General features: G+C 41.7%; 1 protein-coding gene across 45 annotated transcripts in view; it reads right to left on the bottom strand.

The window, feature by feature from the left end:
• The window catches only part of PHLDB2 (pleckstrin homology like domain family B member 2), a 237,420-nt gene that overhangs the window by 59,497 nt on the left and 159,272 nt on the right, over window positions 1–18,651 (bottom strand). For all 45 annotated transcript variants that reach the window (XM_017347099.3, XM_051859336.2, XM_051859335.2 and 42 more), the window contains one exon: window positions 2,883–3,266. In XM_017347099.3, coding sequence (XP_017202588.3) covers window positions 2,883–3,266 — 384 coding nt within the window. The remainder of the gene's footprint in view (window positions 1–2,882; window positions 3,267–18,651) is intronic.

Genomic DNA, 18,651 nt, shown 5'->3' with positions numbered 1-18,651 from the left:
TGGAAGAGGGGCACCGGGACAGAATCCGGCGCCCCGACCGGGACTAGAACCTGGTGTGCCGGCGCCGCAGGCGGAGGATTAGCCTATTGAGCCATGGCGCTGGCCAAATAAAGAAAATCAATAGAAACACAAGGTTAGCAGCCAGTGAACAGCTTTAGTTTTATGGTGACAAGGAGGAAGTTGAAATTTTAAACAGAAGTCCTTCATTTTAATTTTTTTGGGATTTTTCTATTTTACAGTAGTGGATAGGAATCCATGCCATAGTAGTCTATTTATTAAACACATTACACATGTATGTGCATCCTCAAATCATCCATCTTTGAGGTAACTTGATCCATTTAGAGAAAGGGGAGAAAGGGTCCACTCCGTTTATGCAGATCTCCTCTGAGAACCCACTTAAAATAAAGGAGGGAGGGAGGAAGTGTGAGGGAGGGCTTTCTACCGTGGATAGGACAATTACTCAAAAAGGAAAAGGGTGAGTTACTCTCCAGTAAGCTTTTACACTAGGCACCCCTAGATAGGTGCACAAAAGCCAATTAAAATCATCATATTTCCAAAATCATCAGCATATTTAAATGTTAGGTTTAGTAAGTTTCAGACTAATAAATCTCCAGTTTCCTAGATATGATTAGAAGCTTTGCTAGTTAAATCAACTTAGAGTGTTTTCACATTCTTGTTCTCCATTTACCCCCAAATCTACTAAAAACAGACTTCCTACTTTGTGAAGCAAATAATCCAGGGCCCAGATTACTGGAAGAGGAAGAACATCCAAGATAAATGGCCCAGAGGTTATTTCTAAGGGTCTTGTATTTCCTTTCTCGAGGCAATATATGCCTGTCTTTGAAAAGTAATAAATGAAAAACTCATTCCTTGGACCTATCGACCTGTTGACTGAGCTGTATCTAAGCTGCAGGTGGTAACCCAGGGTAGCCTGGATGATTCCTGTCTCTGAAGGATCATGGTCTGACATCTCCTGTGAGCATGGATGCTGCTCGAAGCTTCAGAGGTCTCTTCTTCCATGGGAGCATACTTAAACAATTAAAAACATCTACCAGGATCTGCTCCCTTGTGCACCTACAGTTTTCTTGTCAACGCTCTTGACAAGAAGAAACCTGTCTCCCAAAAGACAGTCTTTATAAAAGCACACAGCTCAAGATTTTTGACCCAAACCTGGCAGATCTCCATAAAGAAAGAAATGTGAAAAGATTTGAGATGAAAAAGAAATTAAGAATTTCTCAGGATGCTCAACAGCAGCTGGCAACAACTCAAATTTTCAAATGAAAGGTCACTGACTTGATTATTCTTTAGTAATTCTAGCTTCTACCAGTTTCAATTTTCTCATAATGCAGAATTTCTCTCCACTGAGAAGGAGTAAGGTGGACATGGCCACCAGAGGGAAGATGGGATGGGTGTTCATCATGTACTTGGCAGTCTAAGTCCTAATGGGATAACTCATAGGTAGATATGGACTTCTGACTGGGAACATTCAGTGACTAGTCTTGCTACAGCCAAACAAATACAAATTTTAAAAACCACTAACACACAAATTCTCATCACAACAGGATATCTGTCTTCGAGAATCTGTATGTGTCATTCTCCTCTAACAAACATTAACTGATGTATCTTATTTTTTGGTTCTGCGGCTTCAGTTGCCAAGACTCTAAATCAAGCTTAAATTACTTAAATGAATTACTGATTGCTAGTTACTCTTAAATAAATAAATCTACCCATGTTTTTCCTCTTATTCACTATTTTTGGTGTTCAAATTTTAGTCTAAAATTTTATGTCTTTTGCAGTAAGCTCCTTCAAATCCTTTTCACAAAAGAGAGGAGAGATTTCTTTTTATTCTCCATAAACAAAATTCTTAAGTTGTGTGAAAAAAAGAGAATCAAAAATTTTTCCTTTTGAGTTTCATTTAAGAAATCTTCAAATTTGGGAGATATTTTAAACCAATATACAACCAAAACACTGAGAAATAGTAGTGACTGCAAATAAATCTGTATGTTCAAAAACATAAATAAAGTCAATGGGAAAGCCACTAATGATAAAATCCTAATTTGCTTACCACAAACAGCTCTTAGTACTCAATAAAAAAAAAGACAAAATAATAAGAAAGCTTCAAAAAATATATACAAATGTCCTATTAGTGCAAGTGTCACCAGAAGACACTGATTTTTGAGGGTATAATTTGGAAATATCAATTAATATTTATATTTAATTTATAATTAATATTAATATAATAATGTACAAATTTTTGAACTTAGCAATTCTACTTTTAGTAAGTGATCCTACAGGTACATTTGCACAAATGCACAAACATGGATAGGATAGAATGTTGGCTGCATGTGGATTTTATTAACAAAAAACTGGAAATAACTTACATGATACTTGCAAACAACAGAACACTAATCCACCATTAACAAGAATAAGGGAGAACTGGGTAAAACAATATACAGATTCCCCATGACACTTAGGGAGGGGAAAAAAGGCAAGGCACCCTGTGTGTACATGTGGGTGTGTGTAGCCATTTATGACAGAGAATCCGATGAAGGCCAGTTAAGGCACTTGTAACTATCTCTACCTCTCAGGTGTACTACTGGGAGAGGCACAGAGAAGAGAAACTGTCCACTCTTCTGTGCTGCTGCATTTTTCACACTACAAATATATTGCTTGATAGTAACACCTTAATTTTCTGTATTTGTTTATCTAATTACCTCTTATACTGAAGCTCCACTGAAACATTCTGGAAAATTCGTATGATAAAATCTCCAATCTCCAGGCCAAAGCATATGCATAGTCCTGGGCCAGAAATCCTATCTCTTAGCTCAGCCAGCATCACCCTTGGTGGGATCTTAGACACCAAGTGGCTGGGCTAACATTACCTTGGGTAGGATGCTTAGGTAAGAGGACTCGCTGGAAGCTTTCAGAAAGGCAGAGGGTGGTGGTGGGGGCGTCCTGGTGAGGTCACGGAGCAGTTCCTCGTTCCTGATGCTCCTGGGAGCAAGGAAGCTGCCACCGCTCTGACCCAGGCTCCCGAAGCCAGCCAAGTCCGCATCGTGGAGCGAGCCCTTCCGGTGGCACCTGTATCTGGAATCAGCGCTCGCCAGGGCCTCCTCAAACACGGATTCCTCATCGGAGAGCTGCAGCTTGTCAAGCTCCTTGTTGATTTTCTGCACATCCGCCACGGTGGTGCCACTGGACAAGCGACTGTCGGGCTTTGTGTACTCAGCACAGAGGCTGAGGATCGTCTCCAGACGCTGTCTCTCCTAGAGGCAGAGAGGAGGGGAGGGTCAGAGGGTGTGCCAACGGAGACAGCGCCGAAGAAAACGATCGAGGAGGCTGGCGATCTCACTCCGTGCACGGACCCAGGCACAAAGTGGCTGCTGACTTTTCCTCATCTTTAATGGATGCATTTGATGAAGTATGGGTTGACATACTCTGCCCTTTCCCTGCAAACCCAGGGCTGACCCTAGCACCCATCAGCACTAGCAAGCCTTTTCTTCAAGCCTGTCTCCAAACGCTATCATCATTTTTAAAGATTTCCATTTCGTTCCCACCCTCCGTCCCACCCTCTATAGTACATCACCTCCAACAATATCTGGCGCTTTCATTACTGTAGACAGAACATTCACCAAGGCAATTCTCTACCTTCCTATAGAAATACTATCGTGCTGTTAGGCACACAAAGAGGGCAAAGGCACTTCAAGAATCTTTTCATTTAAAAGGCATATCTATGTTATTGTTTTCTTGAAATGCTTTGAAATTTTCCAAACTTTTTAATATCTGGTGACCACAGAAACATGTTTTCCACTAATTGCTCATGTGAATAATTAAAATTATAAAAACCTTGTACAGTTGCACTAAAACAAAGACCATCTTGCACCAACTCCAGATAGAACAACATCATTGCAGCTCAAATTGTGACCCATGAACTCTTTCATTCATTTAATTGGAAAATAAAATGCTAGTACATTTGTCAAAAAAAAAAAAAAAAAAAGACCAAGATATAGGTCATGGAAATCTGTAATAGTATCACTAATTGACTTCTCAGCAGGCTTCCCATGCACAACAGGTAGGCAGTTATGATGTTTAAGTAAATTAATGCTGTATTGTGAGCAACAGGGTATAATTTACAAAATGCTTTTCAGAAACTTAGACAGCATTGTGTAGGGAGTGAAAGCTTAACATCTTTATCCTTCACATTAGTTCTGATGCTGAGGTGAAAAAGAATACAAAAGCCACACGCTGTGATTCCGTTTACCACACTGAAAAGAGCCTTCCAAAGCCGTCCACTGAAAACCATTTTCCAAACTGCTGATCAGTAACAATATAGAAAAATATGAAGTGGCACCGCGCTGCTGTTTTCATGCTGATGGCATCTAATTTATGAAGAGAAAACTCAGGAGACAGTTAGCTTTTTATTAATTAAAAGTAGTAATAAGCAGAAAAGTCAAACAGGAACAACCCAACATAACTCTCCGGTTTCTATTAAACTCATTAATTGACAAGATACAAAATCATATAAAATGTATCCGACTGATATCTGACCTCTAAAGTACTCCTACCCTCCCCCCCAAAGCAAGAGGTTGATCAAATTACTATTAAACTAGTTCATTTCTATATGCTCCCACCTCCCTTTCACTGCCTGGACTTCTGGACTCCAGGTGCAGCTCAGTCCTCATGGCCTCCTTCCACAGAAGACACAGCTGCACAAGCTCACCCCAGGCTCTTCTGTACCCTGTCCATCCAGGAGCCCTGCTGCCTATTTATCTGTTCAGCTGCCCCCAGCTGCCAAGCCCTACCCACCTCAGCTTTATGGGGGAGGGAGTAAGGGGCACACAGCATTCACTGACTCATCTTAAACTTCTCTAACAATCTAGAAGTCTACATGGGAATATGCAAAAGCAACCTGCAGGGGTATAAAAGAGAGAGCCCGGGACAAGACACTAGATCTTATCCTTCTTACTATCATCTGTATTAGAAGCTAATCTCCAAAGAAAAGTTCTCTTTATGCCATTTGGGTAATTACGGAGGATTCTAAACTCAGCTGTTACTAATCTTTGCAGATCACGATAAGCATATATTACCCTTGGCATTAATTACGTTTGAAATTATCTGGAAGTTGTCAATTTCCATCTCTCAGGGATCTAATGAACAGTGCAGTCTTCAAAAGCATTAAAGGTACTTCTGGAATACATAGCAAAATTCCTCCCACATGCTCTTCCCAAAATAGTTTCTTCTGCTGCCAGTGCTATTGCTTAATTCCAGGGGGAATAAATGATCCAGTCTTAAGATGAATGCTATTTCAGACAGTGAAACACAGTATTCAAAGGCTTGTGCACAGGAAGTTTGGTCTACTGGCATGCGTTTTTCTCTATTCTTATCACCCCATTCACAGCCAATCCATCTAGGCTTGAATCACACACACACACAGCAATGCTGCCCACGAGTCTAAGAGAAATCCAGGCTGCATGGAGATACACTGGCCCCATAAAAGCTTCACCAAAGAAAAATAAACTGATGTCAAGAAGAAGTGCGTCAGAACAGTCTGGGAGACATTTCAGAAAGCCCCAAAGAAGCCTTTTAAGGAAAACCCTGGAAAGAAAGTACCCTTAACAACAATTCTTCCTTCAAGCCTCTTCACTCTGGTGTCTTGATATTTCCCATTTGTTACACCCCGTACCACCCAAGACCTGGGTGATCGTTCCAGACAAAAAAACTGCTCTCAAATCAAACAGTGTGCTATTAAGGATTACGCTGGAACATAAGTGCAACCAGGCTTCGTCCCAGGCCACTAAAATGTGAGATGTACAGCCCTCTACCTAGGGGTCAGTTTTCTTTGAAGTGTCACCTGGCACTCTGCTAAGTCAGTACACTGCCCTCTTTGAGCTGTCCAAATCCTACCCACTTTCAAACCAGCAATCTACCACTCATTCCTTTTTTTTTTTTTTTTTTTTTAACAAATAGAGTTAGACAGTGAGAGAGAAAGACAGAGAGAAAGGTCTTCCTTCCATTGATTCACCCTCCAAATGGCCGCCATGGCCGGAGCTACGCAATCCGAAGCCAGGAGCCAGGTGCTTTTCCTGGTCTCCCACGTGGGTGCAGGCACCCAAGCACTTGGGCCATCCTCCACTGCCCTCCCAGGCCACAACAGAGAGCTGGACTGGAAGAGGAGAAGAGGAGCAGCTGGGACGAGAACCCGGCACTCATATGGGAGGCCAGCGCTGCAGGCGGAGGATTAACCAAGTGAGCCATGGCGCCGGCTCCTGCCACTCATTCTCTTGAAAAGCCGACAGTACAGATCCCAAATACCAAATGGCCTAAAATACAGGTGCTAAAGACTTAGAAAGTAGGTCACGTTAAATCAAATTATTTTAAATACATTTTATTTTTTTTTTTTCTCTCCCATTCCCCCTTTCCTTTATCTCTATATTCCACACATATCAAAGAAAGCTTTGACAGGGACATTAGTCTTATAAAATATCCCTGAAGAAAATGACATGTACATTTTTTTTCTCCTCAGAGGTTCCAAAAAGAAAAAAGCTGTGGGCTGGGGGTATGTTTCTGGACCTCAGGGCTTGCTTTCTTTGGAGGAATGTGTCTGAGACAATGCCCCTTTGCATCTTCAAAGGCCTCAGCAGGCAATACCATCCATCCTCTAAAGCCATCCAGGGCCCTTGGAACCAACACCAGTCAGTCTAGGCCATAGGACTGTGAATATCTCGCACAAATAGGTAACTCTGCAGAAGGCCAGCTGCTGACATTTAAACATACGTGAAATCTTTGCTCGAAATCCTTGTATGAGAATTAAATATGTGGAGTCATTTATTACACAGCACAAAGGGTTATACTTTAATGTGAGACATGGTTTGGGTAAAGGGAGGCTTTTTTTTTCTTTTTTAAAATAAACTATGGTAACATGAATATGGCTTTGCTTTTTCATTTCTGTTAACCCTAGGGATTCAATGTCTCCACGATCTTCAGCTCAACAGAGATTAAAAGTTATTCACTTCTTAAGGATGTGCTGGGAAAACCAAGTTGATAAAAGCCATTCTATCATCCAATCTTTAACAGGAAGCACAAATGGATGATTTGTTACAGAAAACAGTGTTAGGAGTTTTATATAAAAACCTATGGATTTACATATGGGGAACAAATACACAGAAATAGCAGAAAAACAAATGTGAATGGAGACCTCAAAGATAAATAAGAGCCTACCTGGTCTGTTGGGGCAGTGGGATACATTTCTGGACAGAAATCACAGACGCAGAGGCACAGAGTCACAGAATGTGATGACAGACTCAGATCGGGCCGGTGCCGAGGCTCACTAAGCTAATCTTCCACCTACGGCACCCGCACACCAGGTTCTAGTGCCGGTTGGGGTGCCGGGTTCTGTCCCGGTTGCTCCTCTTCCAGTCCACCTCTCTGCTGTGGCCCAGGAAGGCAGTGGAGGAAGGCCCAAGTGCTTGGGCCCTGCACCCGCATGGGAGACCAGGAGGAAGCACCTGGCTCCTGGCTTTGGATTGGTGCAGCGTGCCGGCCGTAGCGGCCATTTGGGGGGTGAACCAATGGAAGGAAGACCTTTCTCTCTGTCTCTCTCTCTCTCTCACTAACACTGCCTGTCAAAAAAAAAAAAAAAAAAAAAAAAAGACAGACTCAGATCAGCGCTAGTACGTGGCTAGAGAGAAGCAGTCTTTGTGATGAAGAAGGATGAATTTCCTGCATAGAAACAAGCCAACAGTCTTCCTTCCTATATTAGGATTCAAGGGATCCCAATGGTCTCAAAAAACTTTTAGAGTAAATCCACAGAATGCAGCTGCTACAGTCAGGAAAACTGGCCTAAAAGTGGGGGTTGGGGATGGCACTGTGGCGCAGGAGGTTAAGTCCCTGACTGTGTTGCTGGCACCCCTTATGAGTGCCTGTTCCAGTCCTGGCCATTCCACTTCTGATCCAGCTCCCTGCTAATGCACCTGGAAAATCAACAAAAGATGGCCAAGCACTAGGGCCTCTGCCGCCCAGGTGGGAGACCTGGATGTAGTTCCTGGTTCCTGGCTTCAATGTAGTCCAACCCAAGCCATTGTGGCCATTTGGGGAGTGAACCAGCAGATGGAAGATCTGTCTCTGACTCTTTCTCCCCCTGTCCCTGTAATTCTGCCTTTCAAATAAAGTACAAATACATTTTTAAAGAAGAATAAATAAATAAAAGTGGGGGGCACAATGAGAAGTAGGGCTCACAGCAAGTCAGCAGAATTCCCAAGACTGCTTGAATAAATCCTAGGGTCCCAATGAGGCAGGACAATCAGGGGAAAAGAGAAGTCTTTCATCAGAGATAAATCCCTAGGGGTTAATAACTGGAGCTATTACGATGATTTCATCTCTTTCTGGAAATAGGGTAAAACGGCTCTTTACTTCCCCACCCCCAAAGTACACATGAGCCTCAGACTTGCCTTGGCCAGTGAAAGGTGAGAAGCACTGTGTCGCTTTTGCCTGAACAGCCAGCACATGATGGATTGCTGCCTTGCTTTGCAGTGACAGAGTTGATGCCCCAGATGCTGCTGGATCCAACAGCCTGAGCACTAAGTGAGGAAATAAGGGGCAGAGGCCTTGTTCAATCCACACTGGCCAGGGAGTACAAGGGAGAAATAATGGTTTATCTTCTTTTCTATAATGTCTTTTTCTTTCTATAATGGCTGACCAATTTTAGGCAGGAGACTCACCCCAAACTTGGAGATGAGGAATACAAGGATCCTACTAAAGAAGCTCAGTTACTAATTGTGCAATAAAGAATTTGGCCTTGACCAAAGAGGAGTCTAGCCTCTGCCTTTGATTTCTGGGAGGCAATCCATTTCAGTTCAATCTGAGGATTTCTGTTTAGGGCAGGGCTGGCCATGCCTAATGATCTTAGGAGGGAAGCTGGCCTCTCCAGTGACCAACCACGTGATTTGGTGTGAGGGTTGCAGGTCATGAGATATCAGTCAACCAGAAGAACGAGATTAAACACGTGGTCAATCACTCATGCCCACAGGATAAGGTCCTGATGAAAACTCTGGACACTAGCGCTCAGGTAAGTCTCCCAATGCCTAGCGCTGGTAGTCACACATCCTGATCCCACAGAGAGAATGGAAGAGTATCCTGGAAGCATTGCATTTGGAATTCTCTCAATTCTGCATTGTGGGTCTCATCCTTTGGCTGTTCTCTGTACTCCTCCCTGTAATAAACTCTAATGTTGACTATCATTACTCAGTGAGTTTTGTGAGTCCTAGTGAATTATCAAACTTGAGGGTGGCTTCGGGAAGCTCCGGATTTGCAGTGGGTGTCAGAAGTCGGGGCAGTCTGGCACCCTTTAACCTTGCAATTGGTCTTCACACTCACTCCAACGTTGCCTTAATATTGCTTTAATACTTTTAGGACAAGTAACCTGACTGAGAAATTGTATACAAAATAATGGTTTTTGTGTTTGGTTTTACAGGTTATTTTCATGGAAGTCAGTTTTTTTATTTTATAGTGTGGCTGGGAAGTCTGCCTTCAGGCTTGTGGTCAGGAAAGTACTTTATTCTGCCACTCTCTCTTTAAACAGCAAGTGCATGAGTGCCTCACTAGTCAGGCTGGCCCAGAAAGAGGCATGTCTGATAAATGAAAGTGTCATGTTTTGTGTGGACAGCAACTATCAATGTGACGGCTACTAAGTGATCAACAAACATTTGCCGTGTGCAGATTAAGATTTGGTACTGTATACATCTATTCACCTCCATAATAATGGAAAATGATGTAGTAAGGCAGGATAAGACATATGCAAACAATTAGGACCACATTTGCCACTCAGCGATTTTCAATACTCACTTCTCAAATACACTCAATATAGTCAATCAATCACACTAGGGCTGGCATGGTGATACAGCTGGTTAAGCTGCTGTTTGCAATACCCACATCCTGTATCAAAGTGCTGGTTGGAGTCCCAGCTGCTCTGCTTCTGATCCAGCTTCCTGCTGACGCATCCTGGGATGGCAGAAGATGGTGGCAGAAGTACTTAGGCTCCTGCCACCCACATGGGAAATACATGGGAAATCAGGATGGAGTTCCAGATTCCTGGCTTTGAACTGGCCTAGCACTGTCTGTTAGTCATTTGGGTAGTAAACCAGCAGGTCAAAGATACCTGTGTGTCTCTTTGTCATTCTTTCAAATAGATGAAAACAAACAAACACATAGATGGATAGATAGATAGATAGATAGATCCAATTGTACACACACACTGCCTAAGGAGTTCAAAGCCACACTCCTTCAACTTCCTAGATTTCACTCTTCTGCTTTTATCTAGCTGGGCCTCTTTCTTCAATGTACCATAGTGGCATGAACTCTGGGGTCAGCCTGCTTGGGTTGGAATATAATCACTCAAAACAGTGTCTGGGACACAGGAAGACAGCCTAAGTGTTAGCTCCAGTACCTACAGAGTCCTCCTCTGCCTTTGGAGGTGAGGCCCTCTGCTCTCACAGCTGCACCCTCCCACTGTCCTTGTGGCTTTGTCCTATTGATCCTCCCTTCTCCCACCCTTCCCTATTCTCTCTGTTGACTCCTTCTGCTCTGTCTGTCAATGTCAAGTTTTCTGCAGCTTCCCCCAAGTACACAACCAACCATCCTGATCAGTTTACCTAGCAGATGATCTCTTCCACTTCCCCACTTTCCTTCACACCACTCTCTGTATCTCAGAGAAGCTGCTAAAGCTCCACACTTCACTCCCCATCGTTTCTGGCCTTCTGCCATCTGGGCAGTGTGCTCCTGCCTTTATACAGACTGGATACCCTGAACCTGATGGGCTGCTTTCCCCCTCTCCAGGAAAACACTGACCAGAAATAGGAGAAGCACTTCGGACAAGGCGGACAGGACTTTTCATGAAGCTCAGAACTTCTCTCTGTGATCTTATTTTACAAGGATTTGTTGGTTAAATTCACTTCTCTCCACTATAGAACCCTTGACTTTTTTTTTTTTTTTAAAGATTTATTTATTTGAAAGGCAGAGTTACAGAGAGGCAGAGGCAGAGGCAGAGAGAGAGAGAGAGAGGTCTTTCATTCACTGGCTCACTCCCCAGTTGGCCACAACAGCCAGAGCTGGCCCAATCTGAAGCCAGGAGCCAGGAGCCTCTTCCAGGTCTCCCATGCAGGTATGGGGGCCCAAGGATTTAGGCCATCCTCCACTGCTTTCCCAGGCCATAGCAGAGAGTTGGATAGGAAGTGGAGCAGCTGTGACTTGATCCAGTGCCCATATGGGATGCTGTCCCTGCAGGTAGTGGTTTTACCTGCTATGCCACAGTGCAGGACCCAGAATGCCTGGATTTTAAGAGCAAAATCTGTATTTCAGTTTAAGTAGGAAGAACATATATTTGGATTTGAAGTTCTGGCACTTACCAGACTTAAAACATAGTAATTTCTAAAAATCAAGATCAACATATTGAGCATGGATTATTTGGTTTGTAAAACAGAGACAGTAAAATTAGCACCTACTCTAGGGATCTGGGGAAAATTCATAAGGGACTGTGTGTGAGAAGCTTTACACACTATCTCAACGCCTAACAAAGGTGACTGTCAGGTAGTGGGCGTTCAGTGTGTTAATCCTGACTAGAGATGCTTTCATCACAAGTTTGAAGTGAAATCGACAGTTAGCTCCTGGGCTCCGGGAGCCATCTCTAAACAAGCAAACTTGAAAATCAAACTTAATTGTTTTCAAGGGAATATAGGAAAAACATGTTCTGCAATCTAACATCTCCCTGTAAATATACAAGTCCATTGAGATTCCTTTAGCAATCTGGAAGGAGAAAGAATTCTCTCAAGGACCACAATTCTCTGTCGCATGGTCCAAGTGCCTCTGCTCAGAGCAAAAGAGCCCTATTTAGGTGACACACTAACCAGGCAAGGAAATTATCTCAACCTCTCACTACCATTCCATCCATTGGTCCCCACCAATACCGAGCAATAAATATTCCCTACAGAAAGAACTGTCTTCTAAAAAAATCCATTCTCGGGGCTGGTGTAGCAGGTAAAGCCGCTGCCTGCAGTGCCAGCATCCCATATGAGCGCCGGTTTGAGTCCCAGCTGCTCCACTTCCGATCCAGCTCTCTGCTATGGCCTGGAAAAGCAGTAGAAGATGGCCCAAGTTCTTGGGTCCCTGCACCTGTGTGGGAGACCCGGAGGAAGCTCCTGGCTCCTGGCTTCAGATTGGCCCAGCTCTGGATGTTGCAGCCAATTGGAGAGCGAACCAGCAGATGGAAGACCTTTCTCTCTCTCTCTCTCTCTCTCTCTCTCTCTCTCGCTGCTTCGCCTTCTCTCTCTGTGTAACTCTGACTTGGAAATAAATAAATAAATAAATCTTAAAAAAAAAAATCCATTCTCCTCCATATGCACACACTTTACCCTTGACATCAAACCCAAATTTCTATTCCCATTGCCCATGGTTCTACTCTAACCTTCGGAAGTCTGGATGTCCCTATGTTATCTAATGCATGCTTCATTTGAATACTTGAGGAGCTTGTCGTATCCTGTCTTTACTCATACTCAAAGACATTCATGTCCATTAGTCCCACCTTGTAAGTCCATTCCTCCCATGCCTGTTTTAAAGGATTACTATTACTCACTTGTGTATTAATCTCTCTCAAACTCACTTGCACCTATTACTGATTCTAGCTATATCCATGTAAGAAACAGTTTATACATTTTTACAGTTTATACTATAAAAAGAGAACTTAATTAAATATTTAATTAATGTTAAATATCTTTAATTATTATGATCTTTAATAACAATAGCATCATATCAATTATATAGGTTATACATAGTACATATTTTTATTCTCATTCACTACAAACATGTTCTAATAAGTTGATTCAACTAATTCTGTTAACTTTTCATTCAAGAGGGTTTTTTTTTTACTTTTTCCATTTCTGGTTATTACTTGCATTTTGTTAGGTTAATCAGGTTAATCACTAACCACAGTTGCCATGCACCTAGGATTTTCTGTATTTTATTTGTTTGCCTGGTGCATTTTGGCATCATTTTACATTTAAAACCAACAGGCAGACAGGCAGTATGAAATGTTTTTCTTTTAGGAAATATTAAGGATGCATACAGACTATTCTTAAAATATTTAAAGATATCATTTGAACAAAAGTGCCTGCTATGAATGACTCCATAACATAGTAAGGGGGAAATGGTCTTCCCGCTGTTGACTGAAAACCACTGGCCAAGAAGAAAGGAAATTCACCCAATCAATGTAATCACAATCTCCACATAACATCTAGAAGACATGCCAGGTGTTCTTACTCTTACATGGACAGTCTCTCAGAAGAAAATCGATATACAAGGTACCTTAGCACCTTCTGTTAAAGAAATTGTGCTATTGCTCCACATCATTAAAGAAAACACAACAAAAGTTATCTCTGCATTTCCACTCTGGCTCTATCAAATTTCTGCTTTTTTTCTTCTGGAAGACTCTATGAAAATGCTTTCAGAAGATCCATTAAAATGCTTTCAGAATTTTATATAATATTTTACAATGTTTGATCAAAATCTATGCACAAGAAGTATTAAAACTTTCAAGTCTTTATATTTGAAAATACAGCCTATTCTTAAAAAACGAATTTTTTTAGGCATAAAGTCAGTAAAAACTTAGGAAAGTCAAATTGTAAAAAAGAAGGGAATACTACTACATACCAACTAAATATTGTCATGTAACTATCTGTGAGATATGCATCACATGGAAAAATGCCATGTGTGAAAATTCGAAAAGTATTATGTATAGAACTAGAAAACAAACAGTATTTTTTTCTTCTTTCCAAACTTGAGAGTAACATTAGTAACTTGTAAAATTACAATCTCTGCCAAACATGACTTAAGCCTTGGTGCTTGTGACCTGACTGAAAAAAAAAAAAAAAAAGAAAGAAAGAAATGACCTTTCAAAGCTTCACCTTTGTTTTTCTACCAGAATGAAAGAACAATAAATGGTTGTGACTGTTGTTCCTTTTCCTTCTACTCTGCATTATCTTAAAATTCTGCCCTTTTTCCAAATCCTAAAAACAATCCCACAGCTGATTAGGATTTAGTAATTTTGAATGTAAAACATCAACTTATCTAAACGCAAACTTTTCAACAGAACATGATCTCTTTGCATAGTCAATTAGATTTCACCAGAACAAAGTTCTTGGCTGTTCTGAACTTCAAAAACCTACTCTCACTGACTCTGGCTCCTGGGAAGATGAAGTAGACATACTTTTCTTTATTCCTTCACTACATGCAATAAGAAATCAGCACATCACATACAAGATAACAGAAACTCTGAAAGCTGGCAAGAAAAGACACATCAGCTAGGACTGAGAGCCCAAGGAAAGACAGGGAAGTTAGCTCCCTGGGATTCCTTTTGGCCCATTTATATCGGTTCAGAGCTGAAGGAGAGGAACCAACTTGCTACCACAGAGAATTAAGCTGAGTGGAAAAAGCCAAAGGCAAGGGGCTGGTGCTGTGGCCTAACAGGTAAAGCCACCACCTGTGACGCCGGCAATTCATATCAATACCAGTTCAAGTCCAGACAGATACACTTCCGATCCAGCTCCCTTCTAATGCACCTGGGAAAGCAACAGAAGATGGTCCAACCACTTGGGCACCTGCACTCACATGGGAGACTCGGAAGAAGCTCCAGGTTCCTGGCTTTGGCCTGGCCCACCATTTGGGGAAGTGAACCAGTGGATGGAAGATCTCTCTCTCTTCTCTGTCTCTTCCCCACTCTCTCTCTGCCTTTCAAATAAATGAAACAATTTAAAGGAACCAAAAAAAAAAAAAAAAGCAAAGGTGACATATGATGTGATTATATTTGGGCAACATACTTGAAATGACAAAATTACTTCAATGGAGAACGATTAGTGGTTCCCAGCAGCTAAGGAGGAAGTGAGTGTGTTTGTAAAAGGCCAACATGAGGGACCCTTGTGGTATTAGTACTGTTTGTATTGACGGTGTCAAGGTCGGTATCGCAGGTGTCTGGAACTAGCTGTGCAAGATGTTAACACTGGAGGAAACCAGGTAAAGGGTATAAAGGAATTCTCTGAGTCACTTACAATTGCAATGTGACCTCCAATTACCTCAAAAAAGGGTTTAATTTTCTGCAGTGCTTTCTAACAGGTCATGAACTGCACATTGAGGTGGCTAACATAAAATTTGTCCATTGAGAAAGTAATGAATGTGTGTTTATATTATAATACTCATTTTTGCATTTTTTTGAAAAAATCAATCTCACATTTTAAAAGTATTTGAGGAAATAGTCCTATAATGTTTTCTAGAACAGGAGAAAAAATTTTATAACATTAACTAGCACAGTCACCAAACCTATTTTTTAAAATCAATGAATAGTTAGCTTTTAGTTTAATACAAAATAACTTGACAACAAATACGGGTATCCCTTTCACTATGAAAAATCAATAGTCTTCCCTCACTTCCATTTCCATATCCCTGTTGCTGTCAATGTGCTCTATTTTCAATTTTCATCCAGTCAGTATTTCAAATTTCACCCAGTTGAATATATTTGTGACCTTTATTTCTTATTAAAAAAAAAAAATCATGTATTGATGTATCATTCTGAAAAAGAAGGACTCTCCTCCCACAACTGCCATGCTGTCACTTAGGGCCTCTAGCAGTCAAAGTTCCCCTGTATATTTCAGCTCTTAGCCGGGAAATGCTACACTATTAACATTCAGAACATGCATCCCTCAAATTCTGAGCAGAGACTTTTAAATGCCTGGCACCATCAAGAGGCAATAGCTTGTACTGCCACTGTAACAAGAACCCAAGGTTTGCTCTTAAGGACAGACAGAAGAATGTGCTCTTAATAGCAATTGCCATAGGCCATTGCAATGTAAAACCACATTAAGACGTTAGCACTGTTTTCTTAATGTAAGGTCTTTAGCCTATTGCTAACAGCTACTTTGTCCCTTCCCATTCTTTGTTTGCCCATCTATATCTTCAGTTGAAGACAGGGGGGGAAAAAACCAAGATGTGACAATTTTTTTTTAATCTCAATTAACTAGGAGAATTGGCAGTCCTAATTTTCTGATGATTAATTCCCTCAACATTTAATGAACACCTACATATACACCAGCAACCTGCTGTTCAAAGTCCTTGCTTTAGCTTCTAACGACCCAAGGTGATCTGATGAAAGCTCAGATAACATTGTTCTTTATAATACCAGTGGTTATAGATTGACTCTCACTTTAGAAACAAAGTAAGGCTGTTTCCTTTAGAATGGATAACTTACTTAGTAGACAACAGCATCATCTAATCTTGTCATTTTTGTGCTGGTAAAGTTAACACCACTCTTTCTTACCGTAAAAAAATTTAAATTACATGGTTCACATTATATTTGTGAGCCAGATTCTACAAACTTTCCCAGCAAGGTAGGAAAGTGAAAGAAGGCCAGGAAGAGGCGAGAACTGCCTGGCTGTTCTAAACATTAGAGCTAAGAAAGGCTCCATAGGAATAATTCAGTTTAGGGCTTAGGAAGAATCTGAAGAGTAAATCAATTAATTTAACAATAGCCATTCTACTCACGAATATAGGGAGAGAGTCATCATTTCCAAATATCCCTTGAAAAAAGTTGGAGCCAATGCTCATTTAGTTAGTAAACAGACCTCTCACCCCAATGCAGTTTAATGGGCTCACTTCCCACTAGTGCAACAATATTTTAAAAATTAACATGATGGTCAGGATGCAATGTAGCAAGTGAAAGGGCCACATCAGGAAGCAGATTCCTTTCAAGTCAAATTGCAGGACATAGCAGTTTTCCAGTCTTAAGCTTGCCTTCACATTTCAAAGTCCTTGCCCTTAAAAAATAACAATACTATGACTAAACACCAAACAGCATTCTCTTCACATTTTTCATTCTGCTACCCAACCAAGAAATGCTGTCCAACTTAAAATGCAGCTCAGCACAGCCAAAGTGTCTGAATGTCCAAGTTGTTTGGGGGTGGCAGGATGGTCAAGAGTCACTAGGCAATGGAGACAGCAAGAAGCAAACAGAAAAGCAAAACACACCTGTAAGTAGAGGAAGCTCTGATAATGCTCACTGGTCTTGGGTTGTGGAACATATTTTTCCTAACTATAAAACTAAATAACACTGAAGTAGGCAGGCATATAGGTTAAAATTGATCAGATTTGTGAACTGGAAGACCACGCCCCTGTGTGGCCTCATGCTCCTACCTGATGCCTTTGCCACGCCCCTGTGTGGCCTCATCCCCCTACCTGGCCACACCAGGGTGCCCACCAGCCAATCAGGTTAATTAACCACTCCCCTTTGGAGTGGGTTAAAAGCCTAGGGCACAGTGTGCCCCGCCCGGCTCTTCTTCCATGGCCCCTTGCCAGGACAGGGCTTGCTGTAGCCCTGTGCCTCCAGGGCACATGGCCTTTGGGCCATGTGCTCTAGGCTTCCTGGCCTAGACGTTCTTCCACATGACTGGTTCCTGGTGCTTGGTATGAACCCCTATTCACCTCTCTCCCCTAAGTAGAGCTCTCACTCTCTTATGCATCTTTCTTACTAAATAAAAGCTTAAGACGTACCACGCTGCCTCGTTTATCTGTGCCGGTGTTTAGAATTCTTCTCTACATATTAGGCAAGAACCCTCTTGGGCTTATTAATATTGGGAATTTAGTAATAAGCCCGTGGTGAAATCGTAAGGCACCCCAAATTCCGGTAGCACATGTGGGACACCTGGATAGCATTTCTAGGGAACTTTAAGGGGCCACATTTTAGTGTAAATTTTAGGGGGTCTTCTCCGATTTCAATACCAACCTAGTTTACTCTCTGGTTCTTAAAACAGCACCTGCACCCGACCACCCTTTAGGAGCTTAGAGAACACATAGAGGTATTATATATCAAAACCCCTGGAACAAATATGCTCAAGTGGACTTTCACTTAGTTTTTAGAAACATCAGCTGTATCATGTACTCAACAGTACACAATGAGGACTCTGATGTGCTGTCTGGTTTTTCTTCTGACCCTGGAGAGCCACAGCCAATTTTCAAAGCCAGGAAAAATAACTCACTTTTCATCTTTGGTTTTGAAATGAGGGTTGGGAGGGAAATTTCCCTTTCTGGAAACAGAGAGACTCCATCTCTGCTGATATATTTGCATTCTTTGTAAGGCATTTCACTGTTACCTGGAACCACATGCATACTGTCTGGAAAGCAGGGGAGCAACCTACAGCACAGAATAAGGAAAGCCAGAAAGAATGTCATAAATGGATATCAAAAAAATCCAATTCGTCTCTTCAACCACACGGATACAATGCTCCCAATATTCTGGTAATCACTCTAGGAGTTGTGGAATAAGACAGACAAGGTCTCAGTGTCTTGCGTGTTAACATCCTTTCTTTGTACCACGCTGTTAAAAGAGCTATAAGAACAAACCATCTTCCAAATAGCAGAGAAGTGCTGATTCAGACATTGTACCCATCTACATAACTACCACACAAACAGTAATATGTGCCTGGAAACAACACCAATCTTATCTTTAGGAAATGCACAGTGGTAGAAAGCTGGACCCCATGGTTCCTCATGACAGCTGATGTCATGTTGAGAAATAAAGATCAAGTGTGGTCCCCTATAGCACTAAATGTCAGGAATGTTGTT

The sequence above is a fragment of the Oryctolagus cuniculus genome, chromosome 4 (assembly GCF_964237555.1).
Source record: "Oryctolagus cuniculus chromosome 4, mOryCun1.1, whole genome shotgun sequence".
NCBI lineage: Eukaryota > Metazoa > Chordata > Mammalia > Lagomorpha > Leporidae > Oryctolagus > Oryctolagus cuniculus.
Note: the sequence above shows the minus strand (reverse complement) of the source record. Positions and strands in the feature narration are given on the sequence as shown.